At 43.9% G+C, this 18,570-nt stretch overlaps 1 protein-coding gene and 2 long non-coding RNA genes across 3 annotated transcripts; 1 reads left to right on the plus strand and 2 right to left on the minus strand.

The window, feature by feature from the left end:
• Positions 1 to 857: 857 nt before the first annotated feature.
• LOC134225769 (uncharacterized) lies at positions 858 to 3,707 on the plus strand. The gene is given in 4 exon segments (XM_062706121.1): positions 858 to 1,100; positions 1,217 to 1,307; positions 1,380 to 2,108; positions 2,111 to 3,707. Coding segments are annotated over 2 exon segments (1,803 nt in total). The 5' UTR covers positions 858 to 1,100; positions 1,217 to 1,307; positions 1,380 to 1,408; the 3' UTR covers positions 3,214 to 3,707.
• Positions 3,708 to 9,289: 5,582 nt separating this feature from the next.
• LOC134221333 (uncharacterized) lies at positions 9,290 to 10,674 on the minus strand. The gene is made up of 3 exons (XR_009982328.1): positions 9,672 to 10,674; positions 9,471 to 9,617; positions 9,290 to 9,412 (listed from the first exon to the last, which is right to left on the minus strand). It is a non-coding gene; the product is annotated as an uncharacterized LOC134221333 (long non-coding RNA).
• Positions 10,675 to 15,335: 4,661 nt separating this feature from the next.
• LOC134221334 (uncharacterized) lies at positions 15,336 to 15,888 on the minus strand. Its single transcript, XR_009982329.1, has 2 exons — positions 15,446 to 15,888; positions 15,336 to 15,389 (listed from the first exon to the last, which is right to left on the minus strand). It is a non-coding gene; the product is annotated as an uncharacterized LOC134221334 (long non-coding RNA).
• Positions 15,889 to 18,570: the final 2,682 nt, after the last annotated feature.

Here is an 18,570-nt window from a genome sequence, read left to right on the forward strand (position 1 = left end):
CCGGACCCCCTATATACATACGGCCCTGAATCGACGTCAGATGCAATAAAAGTGCATCTAAATGTGCGCAATGCAGCTGTTATTGAGTTTGACACCAGTTTGAAGTTTAGCGGTCCGATAACTGCAAAACTGTTGCAACTATCGAATTGCAGTTTAAAAGCATTGCAGTTAAATGACTTGCAGTTATCGAACGTCTACTGTAATAATAATATTAATAAATTATTTTATCTTAGGGTCTGTCTCATTTGGAGACTTAAACTTAAAAGTGACAGTTCGAAAATTAAAAAATCACCCCGTTAAAAGAATGGCTGGTGCTACCCAGCAATTCCAATAGGACATCGATGGAAAATGATTCGATATCTGTCAAAAGTAATCTTGCTCTGCGAGCAGGGTTATTTGATAATTATTGAAATGTCACTTTTAAGTTTAATTTCAGTTTAATTATCCAATTGAGACAGACCTTAGGGTCTGTCTCATTTGGAGTATTAAACTTAAAAGTGACAGTTCGAAAATAAACAAATCACCCCGTTATAAGAATGGCTGGTGCTACCCAGCAATTCCAATAGGACATCGATGGAAAATGATTCGATATCTGTCAAAAGTAATCTTGCTCTGCGAGCAGGGTTATTCGGTAATTATTGAAATGTCACTTTTAAGTTTAATTTCAGTTTAATTATCCAATTGAGACAGACCCTTAGTAGGTAACTGTTATAAACTATAGTTTCTAGTTTCATATATTTTCTTTATGGCAGCACGGTTTAAAAAATTCGGAATCTGAGTGCACTGCTGCGAGACCTGCGACCTGCGACACAGACACACTGAGAGGTAAGTCGAGTAAATAAATAAAAAATATTATAAATAAAATTATTTTGATCTGCGATTCCTTTTCAAACGTAAGTTTTGTTACTTTCTTTCGAGGTAAGGTCTCCTGCTGCGTAACATATTCTACATGCTTTATCTTGGGTAGTCTTCTACTTCCACGCGTAGATAATTCAAATAATTTTGTTGATTAAATTGTATTATCAAGATATCAGCTGAGAAGCAGCTGAAACACAGCCGAACGAAAGAAGGAGAATAATTCTAATCAGTCGATGAAAAAGGTGAGTAATCAACCGTAAATAAGTACCTACCTACATAATAAAAGAATTTTATTCCATTGAAGATTGTCGTAGATGTGCATCGAAGATAATGTGATATTTTATTTTCTGTTTTGCAGACATTGACTATATCAAAACTAGAATATTCGTAACATGAGATAGTGGTATTATTTTGGCCATAAAAGGGAAATTTCACAATATTCTATAGTGGTAAGTGTTACAACCAAGTTCAATTATAGCTATTTTCATTGATTTCCTTTCAATTTGTTCTATGAATTATAGTTACGCAATTTGTTGCACAAAAAACGCAAATGCAGTTGTTAGTAACAGTTTCCCGGCTGCAAATAGTGCTTGCACTGCTGCTGACTATGGGATCTGGAACTCCACCAGCAGATGCGTATGGCGATCTACCGGTGAGCAACATTCCTATCTACAGCGATGGGATTTACTTCGAGAATTTGAAGCCGGTGAAAATTCAAGTTAGTACCTGGACACTCCAATCGGAGTACGAGCTGAAAGAGTTTGTCGACGAGATAACGTTAGCCAACAGCAGTGTAGCTAAGCTGATTACGGCATGTAACGAAATGATGAAAAAGTTCCCAGGCAGTTGCGAAAGCATTGGGAATTTAGTGGAGCTAACCAGGGAGTTGAACGATTTTCAAAGTCTGCTGAACAGTTTGTGCTCTGATAAAAGACGCACAAAGAGAGGCATTTTGAAATCCTGGTTTGGAATGATGGACGACGAAGATCGAGAAGAAATTTCCGGAAACTTCAGGAAAGTCGATGAACAATTGGATACACAATCCTCGAAAGTGGAGCATTTTTTCAATAGTACCAACAAGGCGATTGCTGTACTGAGTGGAAACATGTTTCAAGTAGATCCTAAGAAGCCGGGTACAATCGATTACAGTCGTGAAGGACAATTGCTTATGATGGATATTCTGTTGAACAAAATTATTCGGAAAAAGGAACTGTTCATGAAGCTTTTGCAGTCCTCAAGTTCTGTGTCATTGGTGATGACATTGTTGGCCCTACTCGATTGCTGAACGAAATCGAAAAGCTGCAAAAGATACTACCGGAAGATTTTACTTTTCCGGTGCAATTTACATTGCGAGATGTCATAAAGTTGTATCCACTATCAAAGGTGGTTGCTTACGTGGATGATTGTAAAATGAAAGTCAGCATCCTGCTACCTTTATGCAACAAAGTGGATTACACTACACTGAAAGGAACGAGCGTTCCAATGATGAAAGATGGCATTCTGAAGATGTTTCCATTGGAGAACGATGTATTGGTGTACAATATGCAACATCATCTCGGAATGATCATGAATTACGACGAGTACAAAGCCTGCAACCATTTGAACGATTTTGCCCTTTGTAACACTCACCATTTAATTAAAAACTTATCCTCTGCCGAAGACTGCATTGTGACATCATTCTTCAATCGCACAACCGCCGATTCGGACTGCCGAGTTAACCGACTGCAACTGCGCCATCAAATCTGGATTCAGCTAGCGGATCCTAACCGTTGGATTTACGCCGTACCCAACCGTACTTCGGTCGTGGTCAACTATGGCCTAGGAAATAGCAAAACCATCGAGCTCAGCGGTGTCGGAATGCTGAAACTTACTCGGATGTGTCACGTGCGCTCACAGGACATCGTTCTCCAGTACGTACCTGAATTGCGCGGGAAGATGCAACCGAACACGCTCGGTTTCCAACTACCAGCCGTGGTAACACGAGACCAACCCAGGATAATTTCCGCCAGTGACAACAACAAAGTGATCCTAGCCGGCCAAAATACGGAAACCGCTCTGCAAGATCGATCGCATCTAACCGGCATTCACTACGAGCCGGCATCGTTTTCACCGTGGGCCATCGTTGGCATCGTTTGCGGAGTATTTATCGTCACCGCGGTGGCGGTTCAGGTTTACTTCAAAATGGTCAACGAAAAGCGACGACAGGCGCAGGTGCTGACACGAATGCAACAGCAGGAAATGGCAAACCCAAACGAAAGTTTTACCAGCAATAGATCTCCGAACAATTCGCAGCATGCATTCCTGCCTGAGGGGAGAGCTACGGCCCCGCCATACGATTTGTCAAGGGAGGATTAGTGCTGCAGCGAATGAAAAGAGGATTGATTTAGAAGTGTGCCTTTCGTAAACAACTGAGGATGCCTGCATCCTTTTTTGATGTGCAGTGGACTATTTTAGGACAGTTTGGCTTGTGTGATGAGCTGATGATGGGCTGTGTTTAATTAGTTTAAGATTGCGAAAATAATCAGAAAGGTTTCGCACTGCTTATGACTATGTAGTTAGGTTTTATTAAAAATAGTTTCGATGGAGTAATATGATTTAGAAATATACGTTAGAATTATATATTCGATTTAACAGATAATCACAAATAATAAACTGATTCCTCTACAGCAAACAATTTCATATACATAAATCAACGATTAAGCAGTATAAAAAGTTAATTAAAGAGCTTGGCAGTGCAAATAAAAAGAATCCACGTGTTTGGGTGATACTCAAACGCATAACTTTACATAGGCGTAATAATGACTAAAAACCAGATCTCCTAGTGGTATGCGCAGCCAAGGTATTTAATTACCAGAATTGAAAAAAGGTTATAGACAAAAAAGAAAGATGGTCGCTGAGGATCCCTTTCTGTTCATTCTAAAACATGCTGATCTGAGTACACAACTGAAAAACGATAGGGATTTTGTGTTGACATTTAGCTCCCAGGCGCCAGCAAAAGATGTATTCACCAGTGGTGACATATCTATGACATATTTCTAAAATTATGAGAAAATATAAATTCCTAAGAAAAAATCTGTTAGATGCATAATTGCCGAATATTTTACTCTTGAGAATTCGACGAGTCCCGTGAAATAGAAAAAGTATGATTAAATAGGGTCACGGAGTAAGTTTGTTTGTTTGTTTATTAGAGACACTTCACACCGCCATGGGTGCATTCGTACTCCCTACAGTGCCAGCCGCTGTCGAAACCATTACACTAGTCTTGAAAACACCGACAACAGCCAGCACTGGGGAAGCGCTTTGTGTAATATTTCTTCGACGATTCGTCGGGGCCCTTTCCCGGATGAGAGGACTGCTGCTGCTTGGTAGCGACCTGGAATTTTTTGCGAGACAGTATCTGTTGGCGGTTGGAATAAACGAGTACTGACCTGTAGGACGTTTTGCCCCACAGTGCCAGCCGTTGCCGAAATTACTACACGATTGTATCCCGATCTACCGGCAACAGCCGGCACTGGGGAAAGGCTTCGTGTAGCTCTGCCGATGATATAATTTTGCTGATACCATTTTAAGACCTCCCACCATTCAGAGTTGCTCGTATAATCGCGTTTGGTGCAAGAACACCATCAGTTTCTTTGTTCTTCCTTCATCATTACTCAGGGCATCTCTCAGACTAGTAGTGCTGATGTCGTTCTCCTGTCGTTCTTTCTCATACTTCCGGCAATGCAAAATAAGGTGTCGTACGTCGTTTACGGTTCCACAGCAATCGCAGGTGGGCGGAGGAAAGAGTGGGTCAGCCGCGTGTGGCCAATTCTCAACCGAGTTAGGGCACGCTGGTCGGCTACGCTACCCTGGTCTGCCCACCTATTCGTATCATATTTTATCTCCCTCAGCTTCGCGTCGCTACACTCATACCACTGACGGAGTCGTATCGCCTGTTTTACCATTCGTAACGCATCTTCTCCAGGGATAGGCGTGTCAATGACAGGCTGTTCCCTGGCCTCGTTCGCTAGTTGATCAGCCACAGTATTTCCGTTCACACCAGTGTGCCCGGGGATCCAGCAGAAACGGACAGGTTTGTTTTGTGCTGTTTGTTCTATTTCCTGGATCCACGGATGTTTCGATGCTCCCGATTCTAACGCCAACAAGCAGCTTGCAGAGTCCGTTAGTATCACCAAGTCGTCATTGATATTTCGCATAGTTACCGCCTTCTTGATGGCATACGCCTCCGCCGAGAAATCGCTGCATTCTTTCGGGAGACTAAACTTTCGGACTAGGCCATGGGAGCGGACCCAACCTTGTCATCATGCTTGGAGCCATCTGTGTAAATTACTGTCGACCTGTGAAATTCGGTTGAAAGTAGCTGTTGGACGACTGGACGAACTCTGTCTGGTGGGTCGCCGGCTCGGACACTGTTCTTTACATCCCATACTATCGACGGTTTACGTGCGTGCCAAACACGATTGCTCTGCCTTATGAGCTGGCCAACAGCGGGAAGCGCTGTACCCGTTACTTCGAGTACACGGTCGGAAGCTCGATGAACCAGCGGAAGGATGCTGTTGTGTCGACTTTTAGCTAACATCCGAATGGCCGTCCGTGCAATAGACTGAACGGCCAATAGTTCGAACGGTAGATTGCCAGCTTCAGCCATGACCGAGTTAATCGGGCTAGTTACGAATGCTCCGGAAGCGTAGCGGACCATTGTGTTATATGCAGGAGCGAGACTTTGCAGGGTTTCCGGACCTCCTCGGCTAACTAATCCTATTCCATATGTCAGCTTTGCGGTGATTAAAGCCGAGCCCACCTGCAGAAGAGTCGTGCGATTGCCACGCGGAAGTTTCGCTCCGATCATCTGCAGGATCCTTAGTCGCGATTCGCAAGCTTTCTTGGCCATCTTACAGTGCGGTTTGAACGTAAGTGTTCGGTCGAGAGTGACACCTAGAATCCTCAGGCGATTGGTCTTCGGGATGAAGGATCGGTCTATAGTGATGCTCTGTGTCGGCTCACGGCGTGCATTTGGACTACAATAGAATGTTTGCGATTTCGTCGCTGATATGGTGAATCCAACACTCTTCGTCCACTTATCCACTGCCTTGACTGCCGCATGCAGTTTCCGGTGCAAACCTTCTCCCTTTGACCTTCGTACTACGAGAAGGATATCATCCGCGTACAAAAGAATTTGAACTCCGTCTGGCAGCACACGGAAGATCGGCTGCATGGTCACGAGGAACAACGTCACGGACAAACGGAACCCTGTGGAACTCCGTTCTCCTGCGAATATTGTTGAGACATGTGTCCCCCTATGGACACCTGGAAGGTGCGCTCCGAGAGGAAGCTTTGCAGCATGTTCAGCATGCGCCCTCGAATTCGCCAAGATTTCAAGGTTCGTAGTATGCCATGTCGCCAGGTGGTGTCGTACGCCTTCGACAGATCAAGAGATGCAATAAGACAGTGTTCGTCAGTGGTAGGTAGCGACCTTTCAAGCTCGGCAAAATACGTGTCCGTACCGTGTCCTGCACGAAAAGCATGTTGACGCTTGTCGAGTCGTCCACTCAACTCTAGTTCGGTGATCAACCGGCGATTAATGATCCGTTCGAAGAGTTTAGCCATGCAGCTGGTGAGTGAGATTGGTCGAAATGCGTTGACACCGGTCTCGTGGGAGTTAGATTTCGGGATCGAAATGACTATAGCATTCCGCCAACTTTCAGGAAATTCGCCACTGCGCCAGATATTGTTAAGCAGTTCAAGCAGGCACGTCTTCACGGACAGAGGCAGATGTTGTAGCAGAGGATACCCTATTGAACCTGGGCCTGTTGAGGTACCTTGTCCTTTGTCGAGGGCCCACAAAAGTTCACCGAGGGTGATATCGATGTTGTACACATCATCGCTGTTTTGCGAAAAATCGATGAGTTTTCGTTCAGCCGCCGCTTTCGCTATTTGGAACGAAGGAGGGTAGCTGGAGGTCGCAGATCTGTTAGGTACGACCTTGCATGAAGGCGAAAGGCAAGGTTCGGACCGGCTAGGTAACATAAAACGCCTCAAAACATGAATGAGTTGTGTGCAAACATTTATTTTACATTCATCTGCCCGTCTCACAGTAAGGTTTTCTCCTGGGGTCTTAACAACTACCCTGCATGCCTGCTAGATATTTCCTACTCTCTTCCCCTCCTCCTCATCTTCTTCTTTCACTTTCTTTCCATTTTCATCCACATCTCGTGGCTACTCACGTATCCCACTCTATACAGTTTGGGTTGCTTCCACTGTACCATCCGGCGAGCGGTTACAAAGGTGCACCAGAGTGCCTGCTCCTGGATCCCGGTGGGAATTCCTGAGGAGAAACTGGCCTACAGCTAGACCACCTCGCAGATCGTGCCCGAATCCACCTCTGACCACACGGTGAAATGCTGCCTGCACAGACTACCGTCTCATGTCGTTTTCGGTTTTAAACCTGGGTCAGGTCCGACCCGACTCTGAATAACCGAACGAAACACGAATCGGGATCGAGTCAGTATGATGGTGTTAGTGAGATCTCAAGCCCTATTATCTGTTTTGTTTTCAGTTCGCACTGCCAGCTGATAGGCAGAAATAAAAATATTTTATCAGATTTTATACAGATTTTATCTTTTGAATTTTGTTATTAGTGTTATTTTGTTTCTTATTATATAAATTGAATGGGGAAGTCAGATTTTTCTTCTGTTAATTGTTTATTTTAAAAATGACAGTTAATCCATCAATAAATTTATGTGATTAGAAGCTTGTGATGAATGGCGACGGCAATGTGGATTGCCGTGAAGGAATTTTGGCGCTCTGGAACATTTCCGGTAATTATGCCAATCCGTGTTTCCCGATAAACTGTTATACTGGTTCTAAGTGGCGTTCTGGATAACAGTGATTGTGTTACATTTGAATTATCAATTATGCCATTCAAATGTAATAGAACAAGAAAATATGGAAACACTTTGTAAAAAATCCAATAGAAAAATTATTGAGATTTGGGGCCTTTTATTTTAAAACAAAGAATCAAATCGCTCAAGAGTTGACTAACATTTTTGTATTTTCCTCCCAAGAGGGGATCCTTTGGGATAAACCGCGATTTCGCCAAAACTGCAACAACCAAGTATACAAGAAAGGCAAATATTTTTTCTCTACATAATTTTCCACTACATAACAGGAGATTCAACATAATAAATATCAACGGGGTAAAATATGTCTTTGTCGGTTTTTTAACGAATTACAACTAAAAATCCTTCTTCGATTCTAAAATTATGCTTAATTCGTATAAAACTGTTCCTAAATTTACATTTGAATTTATTTTCTGGCCAAGTATCATCTGGAGTGTTACTAGGTAGCAAATACACCCTCTGCAAGGTGAATAATTAATAAAACTATTGTACATAATTGGGCTTATTCTACGAGTCGAGTGACGTGAGGTGAGTCGATTTTAGCAATTCTCACGTGAGGTGACCATGTTATTCAAATGGGGCTATACGACTCTTCTCACGTCATTCGAGCAATCTCACGTCACTCCACTCGTAGAATAAGCCCAAATCAGAAAAACGTATCATTTGTTGATGGCAATATAGTTATCAGGGTTAATACATTATGTTTATATTCTTCAAATCCGTAACCTTAAACAAATTATTCACAGAGCTGCAATAACGAATAAAATAATGGTATGAACATTTTAGTATAAATAATAATCCAATACTCCAGTACGCTATTTTCCCATTGAGAGAGCAATTATACCCAAAGCATATAATCGAATACACAACGTAATAGTGAATAAATAGCAGCCACAGCTACCTTCTCGTCATTGCATTTATCAATCACATTTTCATCAAAATTTTTAACCATCATTTTGTTTCTAACGGAGCTACCGTCTGAAGTAATCAGCAAAAAATATGTCGGTATCTGAATCCATTTCACCATCAGAGAAACTTGAAGACAACACACAATTAAAATAATCCATTTTTACGTGCAAGACAGCAACAAAATTGATAAATTCAACAAATGAAACAAAAACGATTAAAAGTCAAATACCCATCCGCACCCTTCCGTGTCTTTCATATATATGTTTTCATTTTCCTTTAGCGTAAACATAAACACCTGTTCGACAGTTTGTGTTCGAATGTATTGGTGAACCTAGGTTCGATCTCGATAAATCGGCAGAGCGAACCTCGTTCGTTTTGGTCGGATCTGGTGCGGATCGCGATCCAACCTGAACGAATAACCGAACGTTTTGACAGCTGTTAGAGCGGCTCCGGGGCAGAACTAGGTTCGACCCAGCAATAACCGAAAACGACATCAGGTTGGACGTACCCGACGAATTCAAGGCCAAAACAAAAGCCCTGTCAAATAGGTTTCATAAGATTTTGCTTCGTGCTCAATATTTGTGGTCAACTTACTCCTAGTGGAAACTCTTTTGGGTGGCAATCGTTCGTCCTACCGTCGATGGCGATCTGCTTGACCTGAACAACAATCTGGAGGAGCAATTCGCTTTTCCGTTGGGCTGCGACCTTTGCTTGAAGGTACCGTCGTTCCCTCTTATGCGTGTCGCCTGCACTTCGAGATGACTGATTAGAGGACTATATTTGTCTTTTTATGCCACTACTAACCTTGACTCGTTCAAATCGTCTCTGCCGATCACGTTCCGCGTGGCTGTGGGATCGTTGAGGGGTTCGGTCCGTGCTGTTGCCAATCCTTTCTGTCTTCTATCCTATCCGAGCTTCTTTGCTTATGGTGAGGGAATTGTCACCGCTTGCCTAAATTTTGAGACTCATAATGGAATGTTCCTTGCCAACTGAATGGGAACTAACCTCGAAATGTGTTGCCGCCTTCCCTTGGCGTGTTCCGCCAACAACCGTTTGAGAAAACGGGTTTTCTGTCTTTGACGAATTACTGCCCACGGCGGTATCGATGTCGGCGATTTATCTGTTGTGGAGCGCCTCGCTCTGTGGTTCCGGTTACGTTTGTTCCTTCCGAACACCGGAACGTCTACACTAGCCGTTCTTTTTCCTTCCTTGTGTCACGAGCAGCACTCCCCAGATGCCGCGGACATGGCAGACACCACAACTCTGTCTCCTCTACTTCGTTTGTGACAGCCAGCGGCTCTCAGTGTGTCGCGAACGGAAGCGACGAATTATTGTTGTGTTGGTTGCGAGTGACAAGATAATTTCCTATTCCCCTCTTGTTTGCAAGACAGACTTCCCTTGCAGCACGATGTTTTAATCGCAAAGTGTTCACTTATGCTCCAGGGTTTGTTTATTTTTATTTTCTTGAGTTTGCACACATAACAAAATACAATTAAAAAAGCTTCAAAATACGAACGTAACAGATCTTTCGCTGTAAACTTTCGCTAGTTCTTCTGCTACTTCTTTGGGATCATCCGTGAACCCGTCCGATCGCTGGAGGACTACCGGACGCTGTCGCCGATTACCACGTAGAGTGTTCACGGTCCGCCACAATTCAGTCGACGTGCTGCTGGGTGATATTCTCGCCACGAACTTTTCCCACGATTGCTGCTTTGCCTGAGTGATCGCTTTTCGTGCTGCTGCCCTTGCTTCTTGAAATCTCGCCAGTGCTTCGGGGTGATCCGGGTCGGATGACTGGAGTCGTCGAAGGGAGCGAAGACACTTTCTTCTCCATCGGATTGCCGTTTTTGCTTCGGGGCACCACCACGGAGCCGCTTTTGGTCCAATTTTGCCGCTGGTCCGAGGTATAGATTTTATTGCTGCCGCTGTAATCTTCTCAGTAAAGCTGCTTACATCCCATTCGACATCTGGCCGGATTGTTTCTGCCGTGAGCTGTTCGTACAACGGCCAGTCAGCATGGTCGTAGAGCCACTTCTGCCGCGCTGTCCGTTGATTCAACCATCCCTGGATGGAAACCGTGATCGGGAAGTGGTCGCTATTGTGTGTGTCCGTCAAAGTACGCCATATGAACTTACGAGCCAGGCTCTCGGAGCAGATGGTCAAGTCGATTGCCAAAGTATATCCCGTAGCCGGGTCGATACGAGTATGCGAATGATCGTTTAGAATTACCAACTGTTTATTCAAAGTCGTTTCGGCGATGAAACGACCAAGCCGGTTCGAATGGTTTGAGCCCCACGCGACATGATGCGCGTTGAAATCTCCACTGGACCTTCTAGTTGCTCGAACAACTCACCCATTGCGGCCTGACATTGGACAGAGCTCGGCGGAATGTACACAGAAACTACGGTTTCCTGGATCGTTGCGTGAATGCGAGCAGCAATAAAATGCAGTGGGGTATCGATCTGTACACGATCAAATGGTATGCCTTCCCTTATAGCAAGGCCAACCCTGTGTTGCCAATAGTACACGCTTTTTGATTCTAAGAGTAAGGTATAGTTCCTGCCGACGAAATCTGGTGGGACAACGGTTTAGTTCGCTTTGGTCTCCTGGAGTGCCACGACGCAAGGTTCCAGATCGGCGATGAGGAGCTTCAGCTCACTAATGTTGGCCCTCATACCACGCAGGTTCCACTGTAGAGCGAAAACGCCGCCAGAGCGACTATCCGTGATGGAGCATGTGACAGATGACGATGTGGATACTCTTCGCGTTGGTTGATCAATTCGACTATCCGATGAAGGGACATCTTCAGGAACCGCAGCTTGGAAGTGACCTGGAATGTTGGACGAGACAGTATCTGCCTGTGGTTGGAATAAGCGAGTACTGACCTGTGGGACGTCTTGCCCCACAGTGCCAGCCGTTGCCGAAACTACTATACGATTATTTCCAGATCTACCGGCAACAGCCGGCACTGGGGAAATACTTTGTGTAGTTCTGTGGACATCGTCGTTGCTGGTAACGCTTCTATCGGGTGTAAAGCTGGGTAGATTATACTTGCTTGTGAATGGCGGTGGCCAGTGAAACGAAGGGCTACCTCTTCTCTCTGCCGTCTATTTCGAGTTTCCGTTATCGTGGTGTATTCAGTATTTTGATCGGTTACGGAGGCGAATTCGTCATCAACGGGTTGGGTAAGACGTTCCGGATGACTTCTTCAACCTGCCATACTTGCGTCGGAAGAGGTACACTGAAAATAATCAACACGCTCATCCAATGTTCTTTTACACGTAGATCTAATGTGTTTTATAACACACTAGTTTCACTAGTAAACCACGTTAGTTTGAATGCTTCTTCCCATGTGCATCTAACGTGTTTCATTATTTTTCATTTTGACTAACAATCCACGTTAAATTCATCGGAAATAGTATAGAATCGATACCACTTGCCAATCCTGTACATTTTAACGTGTTTTAAACATCGATTTCTTTAGGTTCATTATACTGAACCCCTTGTTAAGCATGGTGAGAAAAACTTTGTGCTTTCATATTTACAACACAGTTCAGCGTGGTTCAAACGGTAATAACGGCAACGGAGATGAATTTTACAAAAGGTAAGTTCGGCTTAGTCTTTTCTTAATACTTAATACTTAATAATTGAATTTACAGTTACATACAAGCGACCGACAGCTGTTCGTATATTCCAGCAGCATGGAACAGATTTTTGGCAGCAGGATGTAGACGACATTCCATATAAGTGGCACCATTGGATTATTTTGTGCCATGCACACTAGTCGGATGTTTAGTTCTCGATGCAATAATAAATTATTTTAAAAAGTAAATTCTAAAATGCGTTTAATTAATGTTTGTAGATAGTTTGCATTTAGAAGTGGATGAAATAAGGCACGGTACCCATTTTTGACGTCCCCCCCCCAAAAGCAATCCATAATGATTTAACGTGTTTTTCATGTGTATTCTTCTAGTAGTTCAAATGAATCAATCGTTTTGAATTTTGACATTTGCAACTGGAATTACACGTTAATTTAGTATGAAACTCAACTAGTGAAGATTCACGTGTGGAACCAGTAGTATGAGCGTGTATAATATTTTCAGTGTACTACACTTTCCCTACTTTCGAACCGATTGAGCTCATTGTCCGTGTTCGTGCCTTGGTCGTCGTTGTAATTCATGCGCTGCTGGGGAGTGGAGTTATCGAAAACCATGTTGACTAGGGCATGTCTTCGGTATCTCCGATTCCTCGCTGGAAAAAATCCATTTGCGTGAGGTCGTGGGTAACAGCGGTTTTTTCGGTGGCGGTCTATGGTCTGGTGAGGTTGCCGGTTTGGTGTGATTGCTTTCTTGAACGACTGGGGAGTTGCTCCTCGACCGAGTGGCGACGCCTGTCGTCATGTGGGTTGGTCGTTGTTCATGGCCGTGGTGCGGCATTTCGCGACTGATGGTTTCGTAGTCTTGATTCTGTTTTACTTTGCCGATTTGCTGCCTGATTTCTATTTGGTTCACAATTGCCGTCATTTGCTCGATACTGATGTCCGTTTACTTTATTCATGCAGTCGGGCGATTTCTTTATCTTTTTTCATCATGGCCATTTCCAGTTCCTTCAGCTTTCTCTCGATCACGGTCTGCTGTGCTGCTGCTTGAGCGTAACTATTTCCTATTTGCTGTTCAGCACGTTTTCTGGCCTCTGGAAAACTCAGATTGTTACGCACTTTGATTTTGATTACCTCTACTTCTTTTTTATAAACCGGGCACTGGCGATTAGTCGGTCTGTGGTTGCCCTTGCAGTTCTGACAGGACGGTGCCTTATCGCATTCTTCTCCGTGAAAATTATCGGAACAGTTAAAGCAGCGTTGCGGTCCAGGGCATCGTATACGTGTGTGGCCGTAGCTGAAACACCCATAACATAGCATGGGATTCGGAAAGTACGGACGGGTGGGAACACGTAGCAGGCCGACTTTGATGAATTCTGGGAACGTGGTCTTACAGAATGTAAGGATCAACGCAGGCGTATTTACCTTTTTACCACCCTCATTCCTGGTGATGCGTTGTACACGGACAACATTTTCGTTGATTACCCAGACAACCAGAATGCATGCATAATAGAATTGTTTTTTTGTTATGCGATGCCTATGCACACAATTTTCATCGCATACCAGTCGCGAAAACGCTTTTTACGTACAAAAGTGGAGGCGATATATGTGTATTTTTTACGCGACGTTGCACGGCAGTATATGCGATGTGTACGATTTTTATGCGAGTTCGTTCGTTATACATTGCGATGTAGTTTGTGATAACAAACTCTGTTTGACAGATAATCCGATTTCATTTGAGTTTGTTTGCATGAATATGCGATGACAACAAATGAAACTGGAATTAAGTCGTAAAAAAGCCTACTATGCGGGAAAATTCATAAACTGATGAGCTTCGCACCTCAATGCGATTTTGATGAAATTTTGATCGGTCAACGATTTTATTCGTACATTCTTATGCGATGCGTGGTTGTCTGGGTAGTTCTGTTAGGATATCCTTTTCTTCCATGTAAATCAGCTCAAAGCAGGAGATGACGCATCTGCTAGTGTTCAGATTTGGATGGGGAATGACTTCAACGTCGGTTCCGTCGATGAGCGATTTCAGTTTGAGTAGTTTGGTAACTTGGGCTGGATCCCGAACACACAAAGTGTATTTTGTGCCTTGTGCTTCGGTTTTAGCACTTTCGATGGCTCCACCGGCACATGCTTCAACCGTTTTTCCAATGATAAAAGGATTGATCGGCAGTGTGGCACCATCTTTTGCGGTTAGCTGAAGGAACGTTAACTCACCAAACTTGTTTGTTGGATCCATATAATTTGGTAGTCTACGTCCAACAGACCATCCGGGGTCGCCGCTACTAGCGGCCGCCATGTTGAATTAGGTTGATTGTACCACTATGGCAACGGTCACCCGTTACCTACCCCAAATGGACTAACGAAGAATACACCCAACTTTCTATGTCCCTTCAACCTCAAATTTATGTAATTCTTGGTATTTCACGCCCCACTGTAGGCACACAATTACGGTGGGCACTGTAAGATTCCCAGTATACACTTTCGGACACTTTTCAGTATTTAATTTTTCCTTCGAGATTTCGAAACTTTTCGACACTTTTTATTTCTACCAAAAATCTTCCTCTGGGTGTACCGCTACCCACACCATCGACAACTGAATGAAAACAGCCGGACGATGGCTGTTTGTTTTGGTTGTCTCCAGCACGTGTTGAATACACTTTTCACTTCGCTTATCCGTTTTTTCGTCGATTCACAGCTAGTCTTCACTGTTGCGATTTTGTAGCACTGTATACACTTGTTCGTGAACGTTTGAAATGCGGCGGCCGCGAATTACAGGGGGAAATACCTGTCGTATTCCGAGAGCGCGCACTATGCCACCGCACGAGACGGTGTGTCAATCACGATGGTCACGGGGTAAGAGGAACAGAATACGTGACATAATTTTGTACGCCGAATTAAGGAGGGTTATTCCTCGGTAATTGGCGCACTCCAGTCTGTGCCCTTTCTTAAAGAGAGGGCAAATGAGGGCGTCCAACCAGCCAGCAGGCATTTCCTCGTCTTATATTTTTGACATAATATGGTTGTTGCGAATGCAACGAGAGGAAAACGCGGTTCCGTAATTTTAATCGTTGTTTATTGTCGCAGCGATAAGCGCAGCGATTAAAATTTTCCTATAAACGAACAATTGTTAAGTTTGTTACAATAAGCTTAGTATTAATGCACTTACGTTTGTAAGCTTTCCTAATTCCGTTGGGAATGGATCTACAGGTTTCAATAGTGAAAATAAGCAGCCAAAATACTACTATTTACGAGCTACTATTAAAGCCGTTGCATGTACCTGAAAATCTATACCAATTATTAGCTGTAACTACAATATACGCAATCTCAAACTTTACTTCTAATCACGCAAATTTATAAATAAGTAACTATTCGGGAACAGAAAGCACATAAGTATAATGCCGAGAGCTAATTATATCCAATTACATACTCTATAATAGAACCTCTATGGAATAAAGCTACAACAGTATTTCAATCAAAATAGCTAGTCATCGTTTGACAGCCACTCTTTCTGATCGACGTTTATATGACATTTGTGACGAGTATCGCAGTCAACTTCACTATAACAAAGCAAAGTTTCAATGTAGGTGCCGCGTACCAGTTAGGGTGTACGCAACAATGGTGCAGAACTTCATAAAGCTGCTCACTGCTCTTTAACAGTTTTTTAACCTCATCTAGTGTAGGTGACTCCACAGCTTGTCCATCGTCGCTAATATTTATTCTGTTCACCGATGCACCGTCACTTCCTCTATTAAACAAAGTCTCGAAGTGTTGCTTCCACCTGGCAGCCACTTTGGTTTTATCTGTCAGCAAATTCCCTTGTTGATCGTTGTACATGATGGGAGATGGCGCTGTCTTTCTCCTTTTTTCTTTCTGCGGTGTGTTCGTTTTTCGGCTGCTCTTGCTTCCTTGTACCGATCTCTATTCGATCGGGTACCCGACACCTGGCAACGTTCTTCCCAAGATTTTTTTATGTACAGGTTATCCGACTTGTCAATATCCCCAACTCAGCCATCTTGGATTTTTGTATGGAATTTATGCTCGTTTGTTTACGTTTTGCACTGAAAATGTATGTTTCCCCCCCGCGCTGGTTATTCCCATCTACTGACGAAGTCGGATAACCTGTACATAAAAAAATCTTGGTTCTTCTCGTCTGTCACTCTCTGACACTCCACATCGAACCAACCCGCCTCTGTGCAGTGCCTACCACTTCTCGTGCTGTTGTGCTCATCGCTCCATGGATCGACTCACATAGATCAGAAAAATATATTAAGCTCTTTTAGTGGAATGTATTAAACCGTCTAAGACGAATTAAGTACTGTCCATTTAATTCCACCAGTTTTTTCACATAAATCGTTGATGTTGTCGCTAACGTTGATTGCACTTATCCGTTCGTCGAGATTCTGGCGGTACTCAGCCGATACTCCTTTCGCCGACAATCGCTAGATATTGTAACGTATCGTATGCTGTGATCTTTCGTTCGATACAGCTGACAACCATGATCGAATTTCACTGACAACGAGATAGTGATCAGAGTCAGTGTTCGGACCTCTGAATGTCCGCACATCGATAACATTCGAGAAATGGCGCCCATCCACCAGAACATGGTCTATCTGGTTGCAAGTTTCACCATTTGGGTGTCTCCAGGTGTGCTTTCGGATGTTCTTTCGTGCAAAGTGGGTGCTATTGATGGCCATTCCTCTGGCAGCAGCAAAATTCACTAGCCGTTGGCCTTTGTCATTGGTAGCGGAGTGAAGGCTCTCCCTACCGATTATGGGACGGAAAAAGTCCTCTCTACCGACCTGAGCGTTAGCGTCTCCGATAACAATTTTCACGTCATGCTTTGGGCACTCTCCATAGGATTTATCAACACATTCATAAAACGTGTCCTTCACGTCGTCGGATTTATCGTTTGTCGGTGCGTAAACGTTGATTCGGCTGTAATTTAAGAATTTGCCTCGTATCCTCAACACACAGATTCGTTTGCTCATGGGTTTCCATCGCATCACTCGCTTCATCTGCTTGCCCATCACTACGAAACCAACTCCATGCTCTGCTTTTTCACCGCCGCTGTGATAGATGTTATACTTGAATGCAGTGTTGGTCGTGGGTTCCACGGCTTGGAATTCACGTTCTCCGGATCTGGGCCATCGGATTTCTCGAATAGCGGCAACGTTCACTCCAACCTTCTGCAGTTCGCGAGCCAGAAGGCTCACTCGTCCAGGTTCATTTAGGGTCCTGACATTCCAGGTACCGAGTTTCCAATCATAGTCCTTATTTCATTACCGGGTGGGTTGCCAAAAACAACGTCTCGTATTCTATTCAACAGATAGAGACCGCTTGAAGAGTCCTTCGTCGGCGAAAACCAAGCAGGTTTTCGTAAGGGCCGATCAACGACGGATCAAATGTTTACCCTGAGACAAATCCTTGATAAATTCCTGGAGTACAACTTGCAGACACATCATCTGTTCATTGATTTCAAGGCGGCGTACGATTCAGTGAAACGGAATGAATTATGGCAAATTATGCTTGAACATGGTTTTCCGGCGAAACTGATACGGCTGATTCGTATAACGTTGGGCGGATCGAAATCAAGTGTAAGGGTTGCGGATGAAATATCGACGTCATTTGTTACCTTAGATGGATTAAAGCAGGGTGATGCACTCTCGAACCTACTGTACAATATAGCGCTCGAGGGAGCGATTAGGAGAGCTGGCGTGCAAAGAAGCGGTACCATTATCACAAAATCGCATATGCTCCTGGGATTTGCGGACGATATCGATATTATCGGTGCCGTGAAAGAGGCTTTTGTGCCTCACGAGGATTGGACTCACGATCAATACCAGCAAAACGTACATGGTACATGGTCGTTGGCAATCAACATGGGTTTATTAGTGGTGGTGGTAGCGAAATGGTGCTGGATGGTGAAAAATTTGAAGTGGTAGAAGAATTTGTGTATTTTGGAACATTAGTGACGTGCGATAATGATGTGACCCACGAGGTGGAAAGGCGTATTGCAGCTGCAAATAGGGCTTATTACGGGCTTCGTAACCAGCTTAAGTCCCGTAGTCTGCAAACGAAAACAAAATTCGCGCTGTATACTACTCTGATTCTTCCGGTGGCTTCATACGGCCATGATACATGGACGTTAAAGGAGGCTGATCGGAGAGCTTTCGGAGTGTTAGAGCGTAAGGTACTGCGGACAATTCTCGGCGGTAAACAGAAGAACGGTATCTGGCAGCGTCGCATGAATCACGAATTGTACCAGGTGTATAAAGGGCTGGATATTATAAG

The sequence above is a fragment of the Armigeres subalbatus genome, chromosome 3 (genome assembly GCF_024139115.2).
Source record: "Armigeres subalbatus isolate Guangzhou_Male chromosome 3, GZ_Asu_2, whole genome shotgun sequence".
NCBI classification, from domain to species: Eukaryota; Metazoa; Arthropoda; class Insecta; order Diptera; family Culicidae; genus Armigeres; species Armigeres subalbatus.